The sequence below is a fragment of the Prionailurus viverrinus genome, chromosome B1, assembly GCF_022837055.1.
Source record: "Prionailurus viverrinus isolate Anna chromosome B1, UM_Priviv_1.0, whole genome shotgun sequence".
Taxonomy (NCBI): Eukaryota; Metazoa; Chordata; class Mammalia; order Carnivora; family Felidae; genus Prionailurus; species Prionailurus viverrinus.
Genome location: NC_062564.1, coordinates 146,696,821 through 146,720,486, shown reverse-complemented (window position 1 = coordinate 146,720,486; position 23,666 = coordinate 146,696,821). Strand labels below are relative to the sequence as shown.

Genomic DNA, 23,666 nt, shown 5'->3' with positions numbered 1-23,666 from the left:
TTAAATTATTATTATTCCTCCTACAGATGACTACCTTCCTAGAGCATGTTTGTAACAACCAAGGAATGGCTGACAAACAGGAGTTTTCTGACTGTTGCAATGTAAATAACAAAGCAAGACTCAAGTGCTTCCTATTATACAAAAAAGATGACACAGAATATAGCGATGTATTCCAAATTCCAAATCTTGAGCAGATCTGCGAGGTAGACAAAGAGAATCAAGCATCAGTGAAGGAGAGGTAAGTCATTTCTCCTTGCCATACTCTCTGAAGAAGAGTGTTTTCCATTTTGAACACAGATTTTTTTTTTTTTTTTAATATATGGGCTCTGAGAACACACTGCTTTATTACATGGAATTGAAGTAAAGGTTTGAGCTACAATATATATTTTTCTCCCTCAGAATGACAATTACAGTCTTAATGAATATACAGGTCTGTGTATAGAGGCATTAAAAATGACTAGGATGAAAAAAATGTTTAACTAAATTTTAAAAATGACTAGGACAATGTAAAGAACCCACCTCCTTATTGGTTAGATTAGTCAGACCAGTTGTAAATGATGTTACAAGGTATAGCAATCAGGCCAAGCATAATAAACAGAGAGTACTGGGGACAGAGAGCAGGTAATAGCTCTGGCAAGAGGCTGGGATTTGGGAGATTCATCAAGGGATAGCAGAGAGGGTACCTGATAGGCATGGAAAGAGCCTTTCATATGGAACCTAGGAATAAGTGACAATTGCAGATTAGACAGAGATGCTTTTCTATTCATAAAGTCTGATTCTACAATTCCCACCTGGAGTGAATAGCATTATAGCAAATGGGTAGGCAAGGTCATTTTTTCTTCTCGTGAGCATAGAGGTCTATGTATGTGTGGTGTGAGCAAGTGACTGGGGTTTAGAGGCAGGTAACCAATGCCTAGAGAGATAGAAATGACAAGAGAAACACAAAGCTTCAGTTCTCAAGGAATGAAGTTTTGGCCATCTTATCAAGATAGGTTCAGACAATGGGAATAAGGCAAAGGTCTGATTGCTGATTCTAGACTGCAAGGAGCATAGTAGTGATTTTATTTCAGATTTTAGACATAAAATTTTAGACCACAGATAAACGAGCAGACAGGATGATTTGATGCTGAATAATACAAACTCCTTTAATTCACCCATATAAGGGCAGAATTGCCCCCAGAGATTACTGAGCCTTCAAAAGGAAATTAATTGGCCCCAGCTACTTAGGTAGAAAGGACTAAGGAACAAGGGGTTGGGCAGGTTGCAACTCATCTGACTTCAGGGGAAACCAAATGGGAACCAAAATAGGACACAGCTACCTATTTATTTGTAGTTCCTCCACTCTAAGGAGAAGTCTAAAATCAGGTTTGAGTTGAACATTCAGAGATTACGGAGTCTGACCAATACTCAGGCAGTGAATCTAGTCTCTTCTTGAGAATTTACAATGAAATCAATGTTGAGTTATGTTATATGTTAATCTTTTTTTTTTTTGCAAGTTTTTATTCAATTCTAGTTAACATGCAATGTAATATTGGTTTCAGGAGTAGTATTTAGTGATTCATCATTTACATATAACATCCAGAGTTCATCACAAAAAATGCCTCCTTAATATCCATCACCCATTTAGCCCATTCCCCTGCCCCCCTCCCCTCTAGCAACCCTCAGTTTGTTCTGTATATTTAAGAGTCTCTTATGGTTTGCTTTCCTCTCCTTTCCCCCACCTACCCTTTGTTCATGTGTTTTCTTTCTTGAATTCACATATGAGTGAAATCTTTCTCTGACTGACTTATTTTGCTTAGCATAATAAACTCTAGCTCCATCCACATTGTTGCAAATGGCAAGATTTCATTTTTTTATGGCTGAGTAATCTTCATATATATTTATATATATGTGTGTGTGTGTGTGTGTGTGTGAGTAGCTCACACACACACACACACACACACATATATATATATATATATATATATACCGCATCTTCTTTATCCATTCACCAGTTGATGGACATTTGGGCTCTTTTTATAGTTTAGCTATTGTTGATAATGTTATTTTAAACATCAGGGTACATGTGGTCCTTTTAATCACTATTTTGTATATGTTGAGTAAATACCTAGTAGGGCAATTGCTGGATTGTAGGGTAGTTCGAATTTTAACTTTTTGAGTGACATCCATACTGTTTTCCAGAGTGGCTGTACCAATTTGCAGTCCCACCAACAGTGTAAGAAGTTCCCCTTTCCCTGCATCCTCCCAACATCTGTTGTTTCCTGTGTTGTTAATTTTAGCCATTCTCACAGGTATGAGGTAGTATCTCTCATGGTTTGGATTTGTATTTCCCTGAAGATGAGCGATGTTGAGCATCTTTTTCAGGTGTCCGTTAGCCATCTGTATGTATTCTTTGGAAAAATGTCTATTCATGTTCTGCTCATTTTTTAATTGGATTATTTGTTTTTTGGGTATTGAGTTTGATAAGTTCTTTACAAATTTTGGATACTAACCAATTTATCAGATATGTCATTTGAAAATATCTTCTCCTATTCTGTAGGCTGCCTTTTAGTTTTGTTGTTTCTTTTGCTATGCAGAAGCTTTTTATCTTAAGGAGATCCCAATAGTTTATTCTTGCTTTTGTTCCCTTTCCTCCAGAGATATTTGCTTCCATGTGTTTTTTATTTCTTTGATTTCCTGGTTAACTCATTCATTCTTCAGTAGTAGGTTCTTTAACCTCCATTATTTGTGGTCTTTCCAAATTTTTCTTGTGGGTGACTTCAAGTTTCATAGCATTGCGGTCTGAAAATATGCATGGTATGACCTCAGTCTTTTAGTTGTTATTGAAGCCTGATTTGTGACCCAGTATGTGATCTATTCAGGAGAATGTTCCATGTGCACTTGAACAGAATGTGTATTCTGGGGCACCAGGGTGGCTCAGTCAGTCCAGTGTTTGAGTCTTGATTTCGGCTCTGGTCATGATCTCACAGTTGTGTGCATCAGTGCAGAATCTGCTTTGGATTCTCTCTCTTCCTTTTGCTTTGCCCCTCCCACCCTCCCACCCAACAGTCATGTGTTGCACTCTCTCTCTCTCTCAAAACAAATAAATAAACTTAAAAAAGGAGAAAAGAATGTGTATCCTGTTGCTTTAGGATGAAATATTCTGAATGTATCTATTATATCTATCTGGTCCACTGTGTCATTCAAAGCCATTGTTTCTTTGTTGATTTTCTGCTTAGATGATCTGTCGTTGTTGTAAGTGGGGTATTAAAGACCCCTACTATTATTGTATTATTATCAATGAGTTTCTTCATGTTTGTTATTAGCTGATTTATATATTTGGTGTTATCAAGTTGGGGACATAAATATTTACACTTTTTAGATCTTCTTGTTGGATAGACCCCTTAATTATGTTATAGTGCCCTTCTTTACCTCTTGCTGTAGTCTTTGGTTTGAAATCTAGTTTGTTTGGGGGCACCTAGGTGGCTTGGTTTAAGCACCCAACTCTTGATTTTGGCTCAGGTCATGATTTTACGGTGATGAGATTGAGCCCCGTGTCAGGCTCTGCGCTGAGTTTGGCACCTGCTTAGGGTCCTCTCTCCCTTTCTCTCTGCCCCTCCCCCCTCTCAAAGCAAGCAAACTTGAAAAATATTTAAAAAATAAAATCTAGTTTGCCTGATATAGCTACAGCTACTCTGGCTTTCTTTTGACATCCATTAGCATAATAAATGGTTCTCCATACCCTCGTTTTCAATATGCAAGTGTCTTTAGGTCTAAAATGAGTGTTTTATAGGCAACATACAGATGGGTATTATTATTTTTATCCATTCTAATAACCTATGTCTTATGATTGGCACATTTAGTTCATTTACATTCAGAGTGATTATTGATAGATATTAATTTAGTGCCATTGTATTATCTGTAAAGCCAGTGTTTCTGGAGATTTTCTTGGTTTCTTTCTAGTCTTTTGGTCTTTCTTTCCTACTCAGAGTCCCCTTCAATATTTTTTGCAGGGCTGGTGTAGTGGTCACAAACTCCTTTAGTTTTTGTTTGTCTGGGAAATTCTTTATCTCTCCTTCCATTCTGAATGACAGCCTTGTTGGATAAAATATTCTTGGCTACATTTTTTTCCCATTGAATGTATCATGCCACTCCCTTTTGGTCTGCCAAGTTTCTGTGGAGATATCTGATACAAACCTTATTTGTCTTGCCTTGTAGGCTAAGAATTTGTTTTTCCCTAGCTGCTTTCAGGATTCCTATCTCTGCATTTTGCAAATTTCACTATGATATGTCTTGGTGTTGAACAGCTTTTGTTGATTTTGATGGGAGTTCTCTCCTGGATTTGGATGTCTGTTTCCTTCCCCAGATTAAGGAAGTTTTCAGCTATAATTTCCTCAAACAAACCTTCTGCCCACTTCCCCCTCTCTTCTTCTGGGACTCCTGTGACAAGAATGTTATTATACTTTATGGAGTCACTAAGTTCCCTAAGTCTACTTTCATGATCTAATGTTTTTCTTTCCTTCTTCTTTTCAGCTTCATTATTTTCCATAATCTTATCTTCTATATTATTAATTAGTAATATAATCAGTAGTCTGATTCTTCCATCCTTGTTGTCAATACATTCAGTAGGTTTTTCATCTCAGTTATGGCATTTTTTTATTTCAGCCTGAGTAGTTTTTAGGTGTTTTTTTTTAATTTTTTTAACGTTTATTTATTTTTGAGACAGAGAGAGATAGAGCATGAATGGGGGAGGGTCAGAGAGAGAGGGAGACACAGAATCTGAAACAGGCTCCAGGCTCTGAGCTGTCAGCACAGAGCCCCACGCGGGGCTCGAACCCACGAACTGCGAGATCGTGACCTAAGCTGAAGTCGGACGCTCAGCCGACTGAGCCACCCAGGCGCCCCAGTGTTTTGTTTTTTTTTTTAATCTCTGCAGTAAGGGACTCCATAGTGTCTTCTATGCTTTTCTCAAGCCCAGCTAGTATCCTTATGAGTGTTGTTTTAAATTCTGATTCAGGAATATTACTTATATCTGTTTTGATTAGATTCCTGGCCGTGACCTCTTCCTGTTCTTTCTTTTGGGATGAATTTCTCTGTCTTGGCATTTTGCTAGACTCTGTCTTCTGTGTGTTAGGAAATACTGTTGCATCTCCTGCTCCTGAGGGTAATGGCTATATTAAGACGAGGTCATATACTGTATAGGCCTTGGTACTTCAGGAAGATTTTTTTGGCGTATGCCTGTGCACTTTGCTGTTATGTTTTGGCTGCTCTTTCCCTCAGATAAGTTCTCTGCAGAGTTTCTCCTTGCCTGCAATGGGAAGCGTTTGAACCTTGTCCAGTGTGTGGTGAGTTTTAACTAGGTGTGTTTTGGTGTGCTTGTTATAAACGGCTGGATTCTATTTTCCCTAGAGCTGAAGTTTGTAGCACTCTGTGATCAATAGACTTGGTGCATGTGGGAGGTTTGTGCTAGTCTTCTGGGGGAGAGTCTTGTTGCACTGGTTCTCAGGCACTCCTGTCCTAGTAAAGATGCACCTACAGGGCTCAGTGGGGTGGGGCTTGGGGTAAGTGGCTCCAGTCTCCACTGGAGGCTTATGGAAATCCGTCGGTGCTGATGGGCTGGGGGGAAAAATGGCATCAGCTAGTTCTCTCATCCTGGACTGGGGAGTTTGCACCTGCCGCTGTTTGGGAAGCCCTCAAGAGAGGAGCGAAAAATCTCTGTTGTGTTTCAGGCTTCCGTCAGATCCTTGCATTCTGCCTGTCTGCGTCTGAGCCAACTGCCTGCCTTGTGGCATAGTACTCTTGTGTTTTATCTCGGGCACTGGGTTTCAAAATTCCAAATTTTAGGGACCAGGCATGACACAGACCCATGCTAATCCTCTGGGGGAGGGTCTTGTGCTGTGGCTGCTGTCAATTTGTCCCAAAAGGGTAGTTTCATGAACACACAGGGGCTTGGAGTTTATGGTGAAGCAATGCCAAAAGCTGACTTCCGTGTTAGCTGCCCTCAGCAGGTGTCTCTGCTGCCATGCTGATTAATGGGGCTGCTCGATGGTGCCCACCATGTCTTTTGTCCCCTGAGAGGCAGTGCCACCTCTCCCAAATGCACTCCAAAAAAGGGAACTCTCTCTCCCAGTGTGGCCCAGAGGATCTTTAGAGCACCCTGTCCACTCCAGCGCCTCTGCCCTCCTCCACAGGAACACTGGAAAGCTTATCAGCCTCTACCCGGTGATGGCCCAGACTTCTAAAACTTCAGACATTGAACTCCACTGCTTGCAAAAACTGTGATGATCAGCCTCTCTTTTTTTCCCAGTCAATGATTTTGGGGAAGTGTTTTTCTTGTGCAATCCCATGCATGCTGCTTTCTCTCTTTCTCTCTCTGCTGTCCATGATCAGGGTTCCCTCCCTTCCACAGCACCCACAACTCTTTTGTCCCCCAAATCAACTCTCCATAGCTTCTACCTTCCACAATGTGGTCATTTCTCTCTCTTTAGATGTGTAGTTTGTTCTCTTAGTTCTCAGATCGATTTCCTGGGTGTTCAGAATGATATGATATTTATCTAGCTGTGTTTGAGGGACAAGGCAAGCATAGGGTCCCCCCCACCCCACTACTCTGTCATCTTAACTCTCTTCCTATGATAATCTTTACTTATGTGCAGACAACTATGAATATTCAGGGGAAAAATAATTTTCTAACTACTTTTGTCCTAATTATAAGGCAATAACTTTACTTAATTCTCAACCAAGGAAACAGTAACGTATATATCAAAGCTGGAGTGAAAAGTCAGCTCTTTCAGACTTTTCAAAAGGTATATATAATATACAGATACACAAAACCATAGTTACTGTACCTTTGGATTATCTAAGAAAATTTCAATAACAGTTTTAATTATTGTAAGCTTCCATTGTATGTCTGACTATAGAACCCAACTTCCAACCAAGCATGACCCTATGTTATCTTACAATAGGGACATTCCATTGTGTAAATGGCTGTAATTATTAGAAACCTTTTCCTTATACTAAATTAAACTTTGCCTTTGGAGATTTGAAATTAGATTGGCTCATATTGAATATCTTCCAAGGGAACTAAGTTACTGTAGTATAGTAATGAACTCTTAATTTAGCATGCACAGTAGAGAGCAGAGGTATTGAATGGCTTGGGTGAAATTTCATTTTGATCAAGAATTTTGCCTTATGTTGAGAGGCCCGGTATATGTTGATAATATCAGTTCTGCTCTTCTGTTTCTACAAGTTGGGCCTGAGAAACTCTGCTGATAGAAATCTATTGACTAAACTTCCAAGGGCTTGAGAGCCCCTTGGTGAGAATGAAGAGCATTTGTTTGTTTGTTTGTTTTCTGTTTTTGTTTTTGTTTTGCCAAGCACGCACCTACTTTTCTAAGTCTTGCTAATGAATCATGTTCAGTTCTATTATTTGGCCTATTTCTCCCCCTCCATGGTTTGTAGAAGATTTTTTCTGTTATAGGTTTTTAAAGAGCAAAAGGATAGGCTAAATTTAGTGTGGTAGCAAACAAGCAAACAATCTCTAATTTTCAGCAGCTCAATATAACTTTTTTTTTTTCTTCACTCATGCTATCTGTCCAATGTAGATTGGTAGGAGGCCTGATTATCATAGTCACTTAGAGACCTAGGTTGAGAAAGACCCAACACTTGCTTCTTTGATTCCTATGTCAAGGGAAGGGGATGATAGTAAATCATGCACTGTTTCTTAAGCTTGTTTAGAAGAAATACTCATCATTTCTACTCAGACATCACTAACCAGCAAGTCACATTGTCATACCTCACTTCAGAGGGGTTGGGTATGTACAGTCCTACCACTTGCCTGAAAGGAGGGGAACTAGAAATATTTAGTAAACAACTCTAATGGCCACCATCTTGGTCCTCCACCAACAAGAAAAGATTTTGTACTTTTAACCAAAAGCAAATGTTACCACAGGATTGCTAAACACATCCGTTGTAAATAAGTCCTCTGTTTGGTTAGTGCTTCAGGTCTCCTGCAAAATCTCTCATCTTTCATTATGGTGCCATGATTCTCAATCTGGCCCTAAACTTCAGAAAGCAGCAAGAAATACTCTTCTAATGCAGTCACATGTGGATATAGTCCCTGACTCCAGAAACTCTAGCCACTTTCTTGGGTGTGATTTTGTTTTCTAGACCCGGTAACACGTGGGGATTTCTCTTCAAATATTTTAAGCATTTCCTTGGCCATTTGTCATGAAATATAATTGTTTTTTTCAATCATTTCAGGGAAGGCAACAATACCAACTTGTTGTTTGACTTCAATGGCTGCAGCAGCTGTGTCCTTAGCTGGTATCCCAAAAGAAATTGGAGTTAGAGAAGTTGCAGGAATAAAGATTTATGTGTTATCCAAGGAACTGGGGGCGGGAGGAAATTAAAACATGAACCAAGTCCCTGTTCTATCTATCATCTCCTCCATTATCCTTTTAATGTTAAAAACCTGGTTTTCTGGTGTCACCATTTTTCTGGTGACATATGCCTACTTTATAGACATTACATCTTAAACTTTTATTAAGTTTTATGATAATCAGGATGGACTAAGCTATTCGGTGGTCACAAGTAAATCCTATGTTTAGAAATAAATCCTAAAATCCTAAATATTGACTTAATAAAGACTTATTTCTTGTTCATATCACAGTCTAAATCCGGTAGTTCTCTTTGGTGACTCTTGAAGAGTCTGGCTCCTGGCTGAATCCTGAGCATGATTTTTTTCAGGCCTGGCAATTACAGATGACATTCCTCATGGGGTAAAGCTGTCATTCCCATTCCAGATTGGGGCAAAACACATTTCAGCCACTGAAGGAGTCGCAGTCAAGGACTCAGTCCCTTTCTCCCTCCAAACTGGCCATACTTTTGTGCCTAGCTTCATTCCTAGCCCAGGTGCCTCTATTGAGACTTTCTAATGGGGGGGGGGGGGCGGGGGGAGATGAAGGGAGAAACTTGGAGAGAATTTTGTGCATGTTAGCTCAGCATTCAGAGTTTTCCAACTCTCAGACCTTTCCCTTCCCCTTCCCCCCTGCCCCAGTGTCCTTAAAACCACAGGGGCCTTTTGTTTGGGACTCCTTCAGGAGTAAGCCATCCTCACATCTGTGATGATCTACCTGATCCTTGACTGGTGCAGGTCCATGGGGTGGGGGTGGGGGTGGGCGGGAATGGACAAGGGGACAGGGTGGGGAGTCAGCACTTTCTCCGGTTTAACCTCTTGCTCATACTATCCTCATAAGTGATTAAAGTCTTAAGTGTTACTTCAATTCGTTTTAATTGGCTACTCTGACACTTTGAAGCTCATCTCTCTCTAACTTGGCTCAGTCCCTGACAATTCGTCTCCAAGAGGTAACTCAAGAATGCAAGACATTTCCATCTCTATATTATCTGGAGCGTGTGTTTCCACGGTTACTGTGAGACAGAAAAGGAGAAAACGGGGAACTGTGCTAAGACATTAACAGCCACACCTCAAAGCGGTGTAGAGCACACTCATTCATATTTCATCATCCAGGACTCAGTTACATGTTCCCAACCTAACTGCAAGGGAGGCTGAAGTAAGACTCTCCCTGTACAAACAGGAAAATGAATTTGTGTGAGCCTCGAGACAGTTTTTGCCTGTAATGTCCTCTTGTCGAGTATATTTGCATGCGTGTCTGTGGGGTATTTGGAACAAACTTTGCACATATAGGAGATATAATTATAAGTGAAAGGCAGACCTGAAGCCCAGGCTCTATGAGTAGGAAGAATGAATAAACCTGAGAGGGAAATAAAAACTGGGGACTTAGTAACAAACCCAAATATTGAGGGGCACATCTTGGAGGGCAGTGACATTAACTTTCCTCGTCTAGAAAGAACTTCTGGATGATCTTGAGAGACTCCTCTACCCCCACCACTAGCTCCTAAATGTAATCCTCCTGTACCAGCTGTACAATTGTGCATTTACAATTCAGTTTGGACTATTGAACTTTCTACCTTCCACTCCTTATATAGAAGCGACAGGTTTTCATTATTTTTTCTTTCCCCACCAGCCTGGTAGTTACAGTTGGCCACTTCAAGGGCATTCAGGGAATGTCTGACTAACTTCACAGGGATCTGTCCACAGTGATGTGTGTGAACGTGTGATGCATTTATGTATACTGCTACCTCATCTCTTTCACCACGAAATTCTAGAAGTTTCGGGTTAACAAAATAAAATGAATCCTAAGTTTTTAAGAGACAGTGTTGGCACATGTCCTTGAATTCTAAATTTCACAACTCCGCGTTTGCCACATTACAGGTACATTTATGAAACATCTAGAAAGCATCCATTCTTGTATGGACCTACTATTCTGACCATGTCTGCTTGCTATGAAACAGCTATTCGGTCATGTTGCCAAGAAGAAAACAAAACTGAGTGCTTCCAGATAAAGGTAAAATATTTGTCAATTGTGATTTAGAGCCTTGTTATGCAAAGGGTGGACTGTGAACTGGCATCACACCTACCTCCTGGCAGCTTGTTGGAAATGCAGAACCTGAAGCTCTTCTCCAAACCTACTAAATAAGATTTCATTTTATTTTTTTTTTAATTTTTTTTTTCAACGTTTATTTATTTTTGGGACAGAGAGAGACAGAGCATGAACGGGGGGGGGGGGGCAGAGAGAGAGGGAGACACAGAATCGGAAACAGGCTCCAGGCTCTGAGCCATCAGCCCAGAGCCCGACGCGGGGCTCGAACTCACGGACCGCGAGATCGTGACCTGGCTGAAGTCGGACGCTTAACCGACTGTGCCACCCAGGCGCCCCAAGATTTCATTTTAACAAGATACGTAGGCAATTCATATTGTCAATAAAATCTGAAAGCATAATTTAGCATAGACATTACTTCATTACAAATATTTAATATTCTAGTTACTATTGTTGCATAACAAAGCACCCCAACATTTATTGACTCAAGACAACAACAATCATTTTATTCTCTCTCATGATTTCTGGGGCTCAGTTCGGGAAGGGCTCATCTGGGCTGTTCTGGCTCATCTTTCTTGTGGTTGTAGTCAGACAGTGGCTAGATCTAGGACTCTGGGGGACTCTGGGAGTTAGCTCAACACCTTTTTCTTTTCATATAATCTCAGGGCCTCTCCAGGTGGTCTCTCTGCCCTGGCTAGCTCGGGATTCCTCACAGCATGGTAGCCTCAGGGCAGCTGGACTGCTTACAAATGGCCCAAATCTTCAAGAATGAGTATTCTAGTGGATAAAGCAGAAGTTGTATGGCCTTTTATGACCTAGCCTCAGAAATAACTTCCATCATGGTCTATTGGTTGAAACACCTCACCGGTTTGAAGGGGACAGTATATATACTGTACCTCTTGAGGAGCAGATTGTCAAAGACTCATTGTAAGAGGAACACAGACGGAAGATATTGCTGCAGCCATCTTTGGACAATACAATCTTACCACTCTTAATTTTAACCATGTGGCCTTTTCTCCTTCATTGACTAGTTCTATGATAAAAGTACTTTGTATGCATGCTCATTACAGGTTCTAAATCTCAACATAAAATAACCGTCTTTACTAGAAAAGACACTACATGGATTTTTCCAAAGGTTGTGTTTAAATGAGTAGTAGTTTGATAATCGTTTGATGAATTCCTCAAGACTAAATGCAGTGCTACTTTGTTCTGTTTCCTTTGATTTTCTCAGTGCAAATTTATCTCATATTCCTCAAACCCCTATTTCTCTATTCCTCTACACCTATTTTTCCTATGGAGCTCCTCATCATTTATCTGGTGTGAGAAATTAAATAATGTATCTAAAGAGTTCTGGCATATGCTAAGTACTCAATAATTATAGCTATTATCATTAAAGCTATTTATATGTATATTTCTTACCTCCTTTTCTATTTGTCCCCTAGTGACGCCTTCAGAAGCCAATTCTGAATTTTTAAGCAGGACAGTCTTTTTTTTTTCTTTTGGTATTATATTAATTAAAAACAACAAAAAATAAAAGATCGTGCAGTCTTATGTCTCATTACTTTGCATTTCTGAAAAAATGAACTTTTTGTGGAGTTTAGTTGTTTTTTTTTAAGTAACTTATGCTTGCTCTTCTAAGTTACAAAGTTTTTTTTTTTTTAATTTTTAAATGTTTTATTTATTTTTGAAAGAGAGAGACAGAGTGCGACCAGGGGAGGGACACAGAGGGAGGGAGACACAGAAACTGAAGCAGGCTCCAGGCTCTGAGCTGTCAGCACAGAGCCCGATGCAAGGCTCAAACTCACAAACCGTGAGATCATGACCTGAACCAAAGTCGGATGCTTAACCGACTGAGCCACCCAGGTGCCTGTAGTTACAAAGTTTTCTTAATCTTAACCTTTCTCACTGGAGAATTTCCTTAATGTAAAACATGCCCCTATAAGTTAGCTAAGAGTTCTTCCCTTCTCTCCCCCACTTTATGATCTTTACGGTATTGCTGCTTCCAGCGTGTCTGTTCCCAGTAGTTCTCGCTTCTTCCTCAGAGAAAATTCCATAACCAAGTGCGTAAAAATTGTGTCTATGATCAAAGAATGTGGTTTACGAGTTAAGTCTTCAGAGACTCTCTCATGAAGAAGTGTATGGGCTTGTTTGTATTAGATTTTAAATGAGTATAATACAACAAAATGACTAAAGTAATAATTATATGTGTAAGTATTATAAAAATATAATTAGCTACATTTAATCATAATTATTACATTAAACTATAATTGTTGTGCCAGTTTTGTGGTTTGAATATTGCCTTTGTATATATTTTCTAACTTGTTCTTAAAAATAGCACTGTAAGGTGCAGTTACCCAAAGTAAAAACAATCTATCGTCATTATAATTTCTTAAGTGAAAATATAGAACTGTTCTGAAATTTTAAAATATTACTAATATGCCCAGCATACAGAGATACCAATTTGGTGTATATCCTTTTATTCATTTTTCCACTCACAGATTTTATTTTGTGCATTGTTGTGATCACACTGAATATATAGCTTTGAGATTTAAAAATGCGAACTTTTTATTAAGAGTAAACATTTTGTCAAAATTAATATGCCATTATTTACCTTACCGTCACTCTGCTGTTGAGACAGTTTGTCTCTAAATTTTTGCTTTCATAACAAAACATGCATGTTCTCATTTTTGCATAATTATGTTTTTATTTATTTAGACGAATTTTTTTGCGATAGTTTCCAAAGTAAAAATCCTAGGTTGAAAATGGCAAACATACTTGAGGGGTGGGGCGGGGGGACTCCATTAATATATATTGCAAAACTGGAGAGCATATATTTTAGATTTGCAATAGGAGACATGTGCCAGATGGCAGAGCTAGTAACTTGAATAAAAATAAAACACAACTGTAAGACATTGTTGCAATTTATTCTAGTGCTGTCTGGACTTCTGCTTGCTCACTTTCTTGTCTTTATATTCTAAAGGTTTGAGCTTCTAGACCAAGTGATCTCTGGGAAGTGAGATGCTATTTTATGAAACCAACCAACCACATTGTGCTTTTGGATTTGGTATCTTTTAAACAAAACAATAAGGACTTTCTAATTTTGAGATACACAACTTTTACTTTTCTTTCTTATTTACTAATGACAAGATTAACTTTTTCTATTACTACTACATGTCTTTGATCCATTGTTTTTCTGGTTACAGTTAGAACCCATCAGGAAATACGTGAGAGAAATATCTTTGAGGCATCACCATTTATGTGAAATTGGGATTAAATTCAACCACAAAGTATCAAAAGCAGTGTAAGTTACTGATTGAGATATGTGAACTTTGTTGCTGTTGGATCACCCCATTTGATCAAACTCATTTGAAAAATCAATTTTCTTTCTTCTTTCTTTCTTTCTTTCTTTCTTTCTTCTTTCTTGTTTATTTATTTGAGAGAGAGAGAGAGAGAGAGAGAGAATGAGCAGGTGAGAGGCAGAGAGAGAAGGAGACCAGAATCTGAAGCAGGCTCCAGGCTCTGGGCTATCAGCACAGAGCCCGAAGTGGGCTCGAATGAAGTGGGCATGAACTGTGAGATCATGACCTGAGCCGAAATTGGACGCTTAACAAACTGAGCCACCCAAGCACCCCATTCTGGTCAAAAAATCATTTTTCTTTCATTTAATAATGTCTTTCAGTACAAACCTGGTTCCTTTCTCCATACGGATGCTACCTGCCTGTTCAATAGGGCACATAAAGCTGGACTTGAAACCACACTATTCCTCATCTAAACCCACTATTTCCTGCCTCAATTTCTTCTATCTGCTCAGATCCCTAAGCCTCTGCCTTAGTGCGCAAAAGATTCTGAACGTTCAGATGCAGGCACTTAATCGTTCTGCATGATAAAGGCTGGAAGATAAAATGTATTCTTGTCTCTGTGAAGATAAAAAGGATTTTGGCTCCAGTGTCTTGCAGTACAGAAAAATCTAGGGGCTTCTGGGTGGCTCAGTCAGTTAAGTGCTGACTTGGGCTCAGGTCATGATCTCGCAGTTCGTGATTTCAAGCCCCTGTATTGGGCTCTGTGCTGACAGCTCAGAGCCTGGAGCCTGCTTTGGATTCTGTGTCTCCCTCTCTCTGCCCCTCCCCCACTTGCACTCTGTCTCTGTGTCTCTCAAAAATAAATAAACTTTAAAAAATTGAAAAAAAAAAGAATAGAAAAATCTAGTGACGTTTTTCAGGGTAGGGATGGAAAGTGTGGGAGAATTTGATGTTTCTCCATGTGCCTCTTTCTTGGCCCAGATGTATCCTTCCTTTTATCACCTTCTTCCCCAATTTGGGACAGACCTGAGCTGCATGGAAGCTTAGTTCTCCTTATAAGGCAGGCCCATTTTCCCTATTGCCAGGGAAATTTCAGGGATGCTGCTCAGTTGTTCACAAGGACAGGCAAGGGAGACCCAAGACTCTTATAATTATTTTCTTTGTGATGAAGGATTTTACTTAGAAAGTTGGGTCAGAGAAATTTCCGAATTACCCATCTAAGCAACTCAGCTTCTTTAAGCGATAATTTAAATGTTGAAAATGACTATATCTTGCATGATCATGAACTGAATGGTGTTTGTTTTGTGATTGACATCTTTGCGTGGCTCTGAGTGCTATCATTGAAGAAACAGAAAGCATTTAAAACATAGTCTCTTCATCCTACGTTTGCAAGTGTGTTTCTATTATTTTGGTTACTCAATGAACTAGAACTAATTTTAGAAAGCATTGAACTCAAAATACGGTTTAAAATGCACTTCTTTTTCTTTTCAGGGAATTGGTTCTGCTGACTAAGAAACAACCGAAAGCTAACTTTTCTGAAATTGCCAAACTGGCCGGGGATGTTAAAAATCTGCATCAGACCTGTTGTGAAGGAGATGTGGTAGCCTGTGTACTTGGCAGGGTGAGAGCCTCCCCTTTCTTAAAACTCACTCAGCCTTTAAAAAACTTGGGCGCTTGGGTGGCTCCGTCGTCAGGTGTCTGACTTTGGCTCAGGTCATGATCTCATGGTTCATGAGTTCGAGCCCCGCTTCCTGTCAGCTCCTAGCTTGCTTCAGGTAGAACACGAGCCCCACTTCTGGTGAACCCCGCTTCTCTCTTTCTCTCCCCACCTTTCTGCCCCTCGTGAGATTCTCTCCCTCTCTCTCTCAAAAATAAATATACAAAAAAAATTTAAAAACAAACTGGGGTGCCTGGGTGGCTCAGTCAGTTGAGCGTCCGACTTCGGCTCAGGTCATGATCTCGCGGTCTGTGAGTTCGAGCCCCGCGTCAGGCTCTGGGCTGATGGCTCAGAGCCTGGAGCCTGCTTCCGATTCTGTGTCTCCTTCTCTCTCTGCCCCTCCCCCATTCATGCTCTGTCTCTCTCTGTCTCAAAAATAAATAAATGTTAAAAAAAAATTTTTTTAAAAATTAAAAACAAACAAAAAAAAAGAAACTCTACTCCGCATATTTAGAAGGAGTCCTGGCTTTTCAGGACAGGCTAAGAGAGTGTTATTTGTATGATTAGGTGAACTTGGGGGAAAAGTAAGAGAAATTGGGGGACTGACAGAATCAATCATAATTAAAATAAAACAAAACAAAATCTCTAATATCCTTTACACAGAAACAATACCTGCGTCAAGCCAGTAACTCCAGAACAGGTCCATTTGTAGTTCTGCACCATGTCAGGAATGCCAGAACCATCTTGAATGATTTCATAGCATTGGCTAATGTTCACAAACAATACAAAATAACTGTGGACTGCTCTGGCATTCCTGTCTTTGTCCAGACTTTCACGGACAAAGTTCAAAGTTACTGGCTTGACAAAGATATTGTTTATGTGTTAAAAGATTTTCATTCCATTTTAGAGATGGTTTTGTTTTTAATTAGGATGGATGCTGAGCATTAGTAAGTGTTCTTTTGTCTTCTGGGGATGATCATTTGATTTTCATTTAATTTATTCGTTGAATCATATTAACAGATTTCTTAATTTTTAACTTTCTTTAGATTGCTTAAGTCAATCTCCTTTTACTGCATTTCTGGATTTTATATGGACATAATTTCCAATTTTTTGCATTTGTGTTTACATGTGAGATTGATCTAGAACTTCCGGGTTTTGGTATTCAGTTACGCTAACTTCCAAAAATTGCATTGTTTTTCCTTTTGAAGTCTCTGAAATAATATAATAGTATTGGGTCTTACCTGTTTTGGGAAGGTTTGAAAGAACTTGTCCATGAGACTGAAGCAGAGACTGAGACAAGAAATTGGTGGGACAGCTTTTCCATTTCTTTTGCTATAGATTTCTTTTAACATTTTTCAGTCGATCTTCATTGTTTATTAATTCTGTACTTGTGAATTACTTATTTGCCAGAATTTATTTGTAACCCTCAAATTAATACTGACAGCACTTGTGTGGTCATCCACAGACCGGGGCATGCTCAGAACAGTGGAGCATTTGAGTTACCTGATGCACAGGGTCCCAGCTGGGAGGGAATACGACCAGGCTCACCTTCTTGTTTTAGCTCTCATACTGTAAATAAGCTTCCTTCCTACAGTCTAGTGCCACATTTCCCACATTTTGTGGGGTTTTTTTGTGGGTGATTTAGCTATTTGAAGTGGCCCCCAAGCCTAGTGCTGAAGTGCTATCTGGTGTTCCTAAACGCAAAAAGTCATGATGTGCTTCTGGAGAAGACAATGTGTTAGATGTATTCGTTCAACATTAATAAGTCAACAATATATATTAAATAAGGTCTTTTTATTTAAATAACTTTTTTAAGTTTATTTATTTTGAGGAGAGGAGGGGCAGAGAGAGAGGGAGACAGAGAATCCCAAGCAGGCTCTGTGCTGTCATCACAGAGTCTGATGTGGGGCTCAAATTCATGAACCGTGAGAGCATAACCTGAGCCGAAGTCTGGCACTTAACCAACTGAGCCACTCAGGTGCCCTAATAATGTGTCTTTAAATAGAAACACACACAAAACAAAGATACGTCTTGATTTGTTGACAATGAAAATGTGACCAGGGGCTTACAGGAACCTGATCCTATATTCCCTTAGGGCTCATTATTCAGTATTCACAAATTCAGTGAATTTCAGACTATTGTGACTAATGAGAATCAACTGTACCTTTTTGTGGTCAGGTTTTATAATATACATTTTTAAAAATGTTTATTTATTTTTGAGAGAGAGAGAAACAGAGTGTGAGCAGGAGAGAGCAGAGAGAGGGATACACAGAATCTGAAACAGGCTCCAGGCTCTGAGCTGTTAGCACCCAGCCCGTTGTGGGACACAAACTCAAAACAGGTCATGGCCTGAGCCGAAGTCAGACACTTAACCAACAGAGGACACCCAGGCACCCTATAATATACATTTTTTTAAAAAAAGTTTCCTTTGTCAACATTTTCTTATTTACCTATTAAGTTCCACATAACATTATTATTTGATAATTAAAAACATCAAATATGTAATTATACTTCCTTTTCTCCATGTATTTTGTGTTTTCTCCCTTATTTAATTAGCTTTGCAAACCTCCTGTTTCATGTATCAGTGTTCTCCAAGAGAAAGTTCTCAAACTTATTTATTATTTCTACTGCGTTTATGCTTTTAATTTTATTCTCTCAGGTTCGCTTAGGTGTTTTATCTCAGTTGTTGGGTTGACTTCTTAGATTTTTTTGTACTTACTCTTTTTTAATAATTTTGCTAACAAGAATTATTTCAGTTGTACTATCATTTCTTTGATACACTCTATTCCACTAGAGGAAGGAAGGAAGGAAGGAAGGAAGGAAGGAAGGAAGGAAAGAGGGAGGGAGGGAGGGAAGGAAGGAGGGAGGGAGGAAGGAAGGAAGGAAGGAAAGAGGGAGGGAGAGAGGGAAGGAAGGAAGGAAGGAAAGAGGGAGGGAAGGAAGGAAGGAAGGAAGGGAGGGAGGGAGGGAGGGAAAGAAGGAGGAAGGGAGGGAAGGAAGGAAGGGAGGGAGGGAAGGAAGGAAGAACTTTAGCTCTCTTTCTCTCCCTTTCTTTCCCTCCCTTCCTCCCCCATCTCCCTTTTCTTTCTTTCTTTCTTTCTTTCTTTCTTTCTTTCTTTCTTTCTTCTTTTTCTTTCTTTCATTCTTTCTTCCTCCTTTGAAAACATTTCAATTCCAGTGTAGTTAACATACAGTGTTATACTAGTTTCAGGTATGCAAAATCGTGAGTCAACAATTCTGTGCATTACTCAGCACTCACCAAGAAAAGGATACCTTTCTACTGTTTATTTTTTGTCTCGATCTGATTGTCTTTTAAAGAGTATTTCTCCCAATGCTTTCAGGAATGTTGTATGGATTGTACACATTTAAATTGTATGTCCTAGAAAGCTTTTTTGTTTTTATCAATGATTATTATATCATCCCATGATGCTTCACAACACCACACCAACATAAAAAGCAAATAATCTTTATACTAGATGTTTTAATACTAAGTGATGTGAGTTAGTAGGGCTTATCAGTCTATTATAATACACAGTCCATGTAATTCAATTTTACATTGTAAAGTTCTTTCTCTTTCTTTGACTTCAAGGCACTATTAGACCGACATTCTGGGACTGTGTAATAATTGCTATAGCACAAACTTTTAAAAAATGATTTCTGTGTGCCAGGCATTAATTTCAAGCATTTCACTGTTACTTAATGAACACTTTTTTTTTTTTTTAGTGCTTAATCTGTTCCAGGCTCCTTTCTTTGTCCCTAACAATTACTAGTCTGTTTACTTCCCACAACCATAAGACGTTAAGTATTATTTTAACCCCACTTTATAGATGAGGAAATTGAGACATGGAGAGGCAAAGTAGCTTGCCTAGGTCACACAGTCAGGAAGTAGCAAAGTCAAGATTAGAACTCAGGAAGTCTGACTTTAGAGCTAAAGCTGTCAACCACGGCAACTGGTTTATTTTTCCAGTCAAATAAATTCTCAGAAGCATTTACTATTTCTGCATAGGGGTGTCTAGAAGGTAAGAAATGGCGGGAGAGGTTTTTCATCTACCTGGAATGCCTGTTTTCTTACAGTTCCTCTCATCAATTTTCTTCCCCTCTTCTACTACGCTTTAAAAATTGTTCTTGGCCTTTTCCTTTCTTATTTTACACATAAGGTTCCAAGATGGTTGGCCATCTTTCATTCTCCTTTTCCATGACCTAGATGAGTTGCTGAGCCGTGAACTACATTTTCTGACTGTCTCACAACTTGGTGAGGGCAACCTGACTGAGTTCTGGTCAGAAGTGATTTATGCCATTTCTAGGCCTGGCCCATAATAATCTCCTGGCCCAAGCACCCCAATCCGAAGGCAATGTTAGAAACCACAAGGGCAAGATGACACAGCCTCTGTCAACCTGGAACTACTCCTACCCCCAATGACTGCCTGGAGGCAATATGCCTGTCTTCTCACAGGGCATTCTTTCTTTATTAAGAAAGGAACAAACCTACTTCTAGCAAGTCACTGAAAGCCTGCTGGTTACCTAACTAATGCACAGACTCTTCCCTAACAGTCTCAGTGTGACCCTGTTGATGTAGCTTCAACTTACTACTTTCATATTTAGACCTTTTACTCATTTTTCTTCTTTTTTCCTGAGTCCTTAATCTAAAGTCCTAACTGCTTAGAGGAAATCTCCATGTAGATGCCTAATAGACGCCTTAAAACATCTTAACTCTTTGGTGTCCCTTTTTGGCTATTCTCTTAAAATCTGTTAATTTCTCTTGAATATTAACTTCAGTAAATAGTGCTAACCTCAGTGTCCTACACCCTTCTAGTTTCTTCGTCCTAACCTCACCCCCTGCCTCCAATCTAATTATCATTTATGAAAATCTTGTCAATTCTATGCGTCAGCTCTTACGTCTGCCCAATCACTCATTTGGTTCAAGCTCCATAATTTCCTTTTTTCTTTCTTTTTCCCTATTATTTTTCTCCGTTCCAAGTTTTTATTTAAATTCCAGTTAGTTAACATCCAGTGTAATATTAGTTTCAGGTGTAGAATTTACATACAACACCCAGTGCATTCCTTAATCCCCATCACCCATTTAACACACTTCCCTGCCCACCTCCCCTCCGTTAACTTGTCCTCTATAGTTGAGAGTTTATTTCCTCATTTCCCTCTCTTTTCTCTCCCCTATGTTTTTCTGTTTTGTTTCTTAAATTCCACATATGAGTGAAATTATATGGCATTTGTCTTTCTCAGATTGACTTACTTCGCTTAGCTTAATATGCTCTAGCTCCATCCATGTCTTTACAAATGGCAAGATTTCATTCTTTTTCTTTTAAATTATTTATTTTGGACACAGAGAGAGAGAGCCGTGGGGGAGGGGCAGAGAGAGAGGGAGACAGATCTGAAGTAGGCTCTGCACTGACAGCAGAGAGTCAGACATGGGGCTTGAACCCACAAACAGCAGGATCTTGACCTGAGCGAAAGTTAGGCACTTAACCAACTGAGCCACCCAGGTTCCTCAAGAGTTCATTCTTTTTTATGGCTGAATAATATTCCATTGTATACTTATACCATGCCATCTTTATTCATCTATTGATGGACAGTTGGGCTGCTTCCAGATCTTGGCTATTGTAAATAGTGCTGCTATAAACATCAGGGATAACGTATCCCTTTGAATCAGTATTTTTGTATCCTTTGGGCAAATAGCTAGTAGTGCAACTGCTGGGTCATAGGGTTGTTCTATTTTTAACTTTCTGAGGAACTTCCATACTGTTCTCCATCATTTCTCAACTACATTTTCTCAAAACCCCCCAAATATCCGATATATCATTTCCCCAAATATGTCATATTCTCTCACTTCCAAGATTTTTATATACAAAGATGAATAACTTTAGAATGTTCTTCCTTTTCATTGGTTTCCAACTAAGTTTATTTGTCCATCAAGACTCAAAGTGTTTAGGATCTTCACTCTGACTCCATCCAGTCTGGATGGCCAATCTTTTCTCTTCCAAAGCATCACATATGCACTTCTCTTACAACTTCTATTATACTGCATTACGATTGTTGTTTAATTATTTGACTCTCGAATTAGATTGTTTCTTAAGTGTAGAGAGATTAACTTATTCATACACACACGCACATAATATTTGTGTGTAAATTTGTAAAATTTAATATTTGTAAATATCATTCACACACAATATTTGTAAGTAAATATGTTAAATATGTAAACATAATAGTAATATGATAATATATATGGTAAATGACAGAGACAAAATGTTTTCGGAACTGGAATCCTAAAACAATAATGACAATAGCAGGACAATAAAACTCTTCTCTTCATTTGTATTTTGTGGGGCTAACCATGGACACTATTATTGTGTCTGTCTCCCTTTAAGTGCAAGAGATGTTGAAAGAGCTTGTGACACTTGAGGAAGATCAAACAGAGCAGCTCTCCTTATTAGAACAAGTCACTATAAATGACCTTTTCGGTCTCTCAATTTGCCAAGAGTAAAGGAGTGCCAAGTTTTTCTCTGGTTTTCTAGCAAGAACAACAAAAATAAATAAGTTCAGAATGAAGTCATCAAAAATAACTACCCTTTTCATGTTTTATAGAGCCAGCTTATGAACGATATCTGTTCTAAACAGTCGACCCTATCCAGCAAAATCACTCCCTGCTGTGCACTGTCCGTGCCATTCCGAGGGGAATGCATTATCAACTCAGAAAATGATGACAAACCTGATCTTTCATCTCTGCCACTCAGCAGGTTTACAGAAGACCGATTTGTATGCAAGCAATTCATCAACAAGCAAGATGATCTCCTGCCAGAGTAATACATATGTAATGTACATATGTACATATGTATATATATATATATGTACATATATGTATATATATATGTATATTGTAAAATCTTACTAATGGAATACTATACTTATGCATTTTGGGGGGAAAGGTTGTAAACCTGAATGATGACGGAGGCTGGCCCATGACGTAAATGAGTGGCTGCATGGGAACGGTGATCCAGAGGAGATGCTTTGTGGAGTCTAAAAGGTGGCAGTTATTTGCACAGCTCCAGCCACCTGTTAGCATGTGGGAACGCAGGCTTTGGGCTGTTGGGTCCACTGCATTTTGAAGGAAGCTGGAAGTCGCTTGATTTTTTAAATACTGACGACTAATACAGGCATTTTTAAGAACACAATGAGGGTTAAGTGTTTGCAAGTTTTGCTCTAAGGGACTCATCTCCAAGGGCTTCAGATTGGAATACCTGGTCAGTTCTTCTATTCTAATTAATTTAATACCTATTACCAAAGCCATGGTGGGGCATTTAAAGATTAGAGAGATGGGCTATTAACATCTCCGGTGTCCGTTCAGAAATGCATACTAATTTGTGCAAGACAAACTGATTTCAATATGTAATATTAAAACAATATTGCTGTGTGATTGAAGTATTTCCAAAGTCACTTTGTGAAGCATTATTTGAAGCAACTAAACTCCAACAAAGCATAAGAATTTGAATTTTCTTCAAAGTTCTTTGTAGAATGACTTTAGCTATATTTCCAAAATTACATTTGATACGGCTTATAAAAGTAAATGTCACTGCCTGAAACTACTCATTCCTAAACTTGCATTTGGTACTGGAAAAGTCGACAGGCTCACCTTCCTAGTGGAAATCACATTAAACTATGAATTGGGAAACCGGAGTTCCAAGTCTAGTTTTGTCATGCATAAGCTTTGGAATGTAGGTCAAGCCACTTAATTTCCTCAGGCTCTAGTGTTCCAGGTATAAACTGAGGTGGCTGGATAAGATAAGTTTGCCTCCTGTGGTTCTGTGATTCCTTTGTAAATATCCTAGAGTCCAAATTTCTCTTTCTTGTAACACAGAAGAATGTGTAGATTATGCTTGGACTACTCAGGTTTGAATGTTTATCTGGACAAGAGGGGAAGATGGTGATTTAATACCTAGCTGGCACTTTCTTTCAAAAAAAATTCTAATACTTATAAAACCTAGCCTCAAAGATGCCTGAGAAAAATGTACTCTCATTCAAACACTTGAAATTAATTTCTCATAAAATTCCTGTGCCAGGAACCCATCAGCCAATCAGATTGTTTTAGTTTCAGATTCTGAATCTGACACCCACTCCTGTGTGACTTTGGAAAAATCACATAATTTTACTGACTTGGCTTCCTTCTCTCAAAATGAAGTCAGTAAAACCTCCCTGCCATCCTCTCAAGGTTTCCAAATGCCTAAAATCAGTTACAATATTGAATAAATTTTATAATCATAATTG

General features: G+C 39.0%; 1 protein-coding gene across 1 annotated transcript in view; it reads left to right on the top strand.

Annotated features, from left to right (window-relative positions):
* The window catches only part of LOC125164498 (alpha-fetoprotein-like), a 49,409-nt gene that overhangs the window by 3,089 nt on the left and 22,654 nt on the right, over positions 1–23,666 (top strand). Inside the window, exons 4-8 of the mRNA XM_047857267.1 lie at positions 27–238; positions 10,271–10,403; positions 13,640–13,737; positions 15,227–15,356; positions 21,990–22,204. Coding sequence (XP_047713223.1) covers positions 27–238; positions 10,271–10,403; positions 13,640–13,737; positions 15,227–15,356; positions 21,990–22,204 — 788 coding nt within the window. The remainder of the gene's footprint in view (positions 1–26; positions 239–10,270; positions 10,404–13,639; positions 13,738–15,226; positions 15,357–21,989; positions 22,205–23,666) is intronic.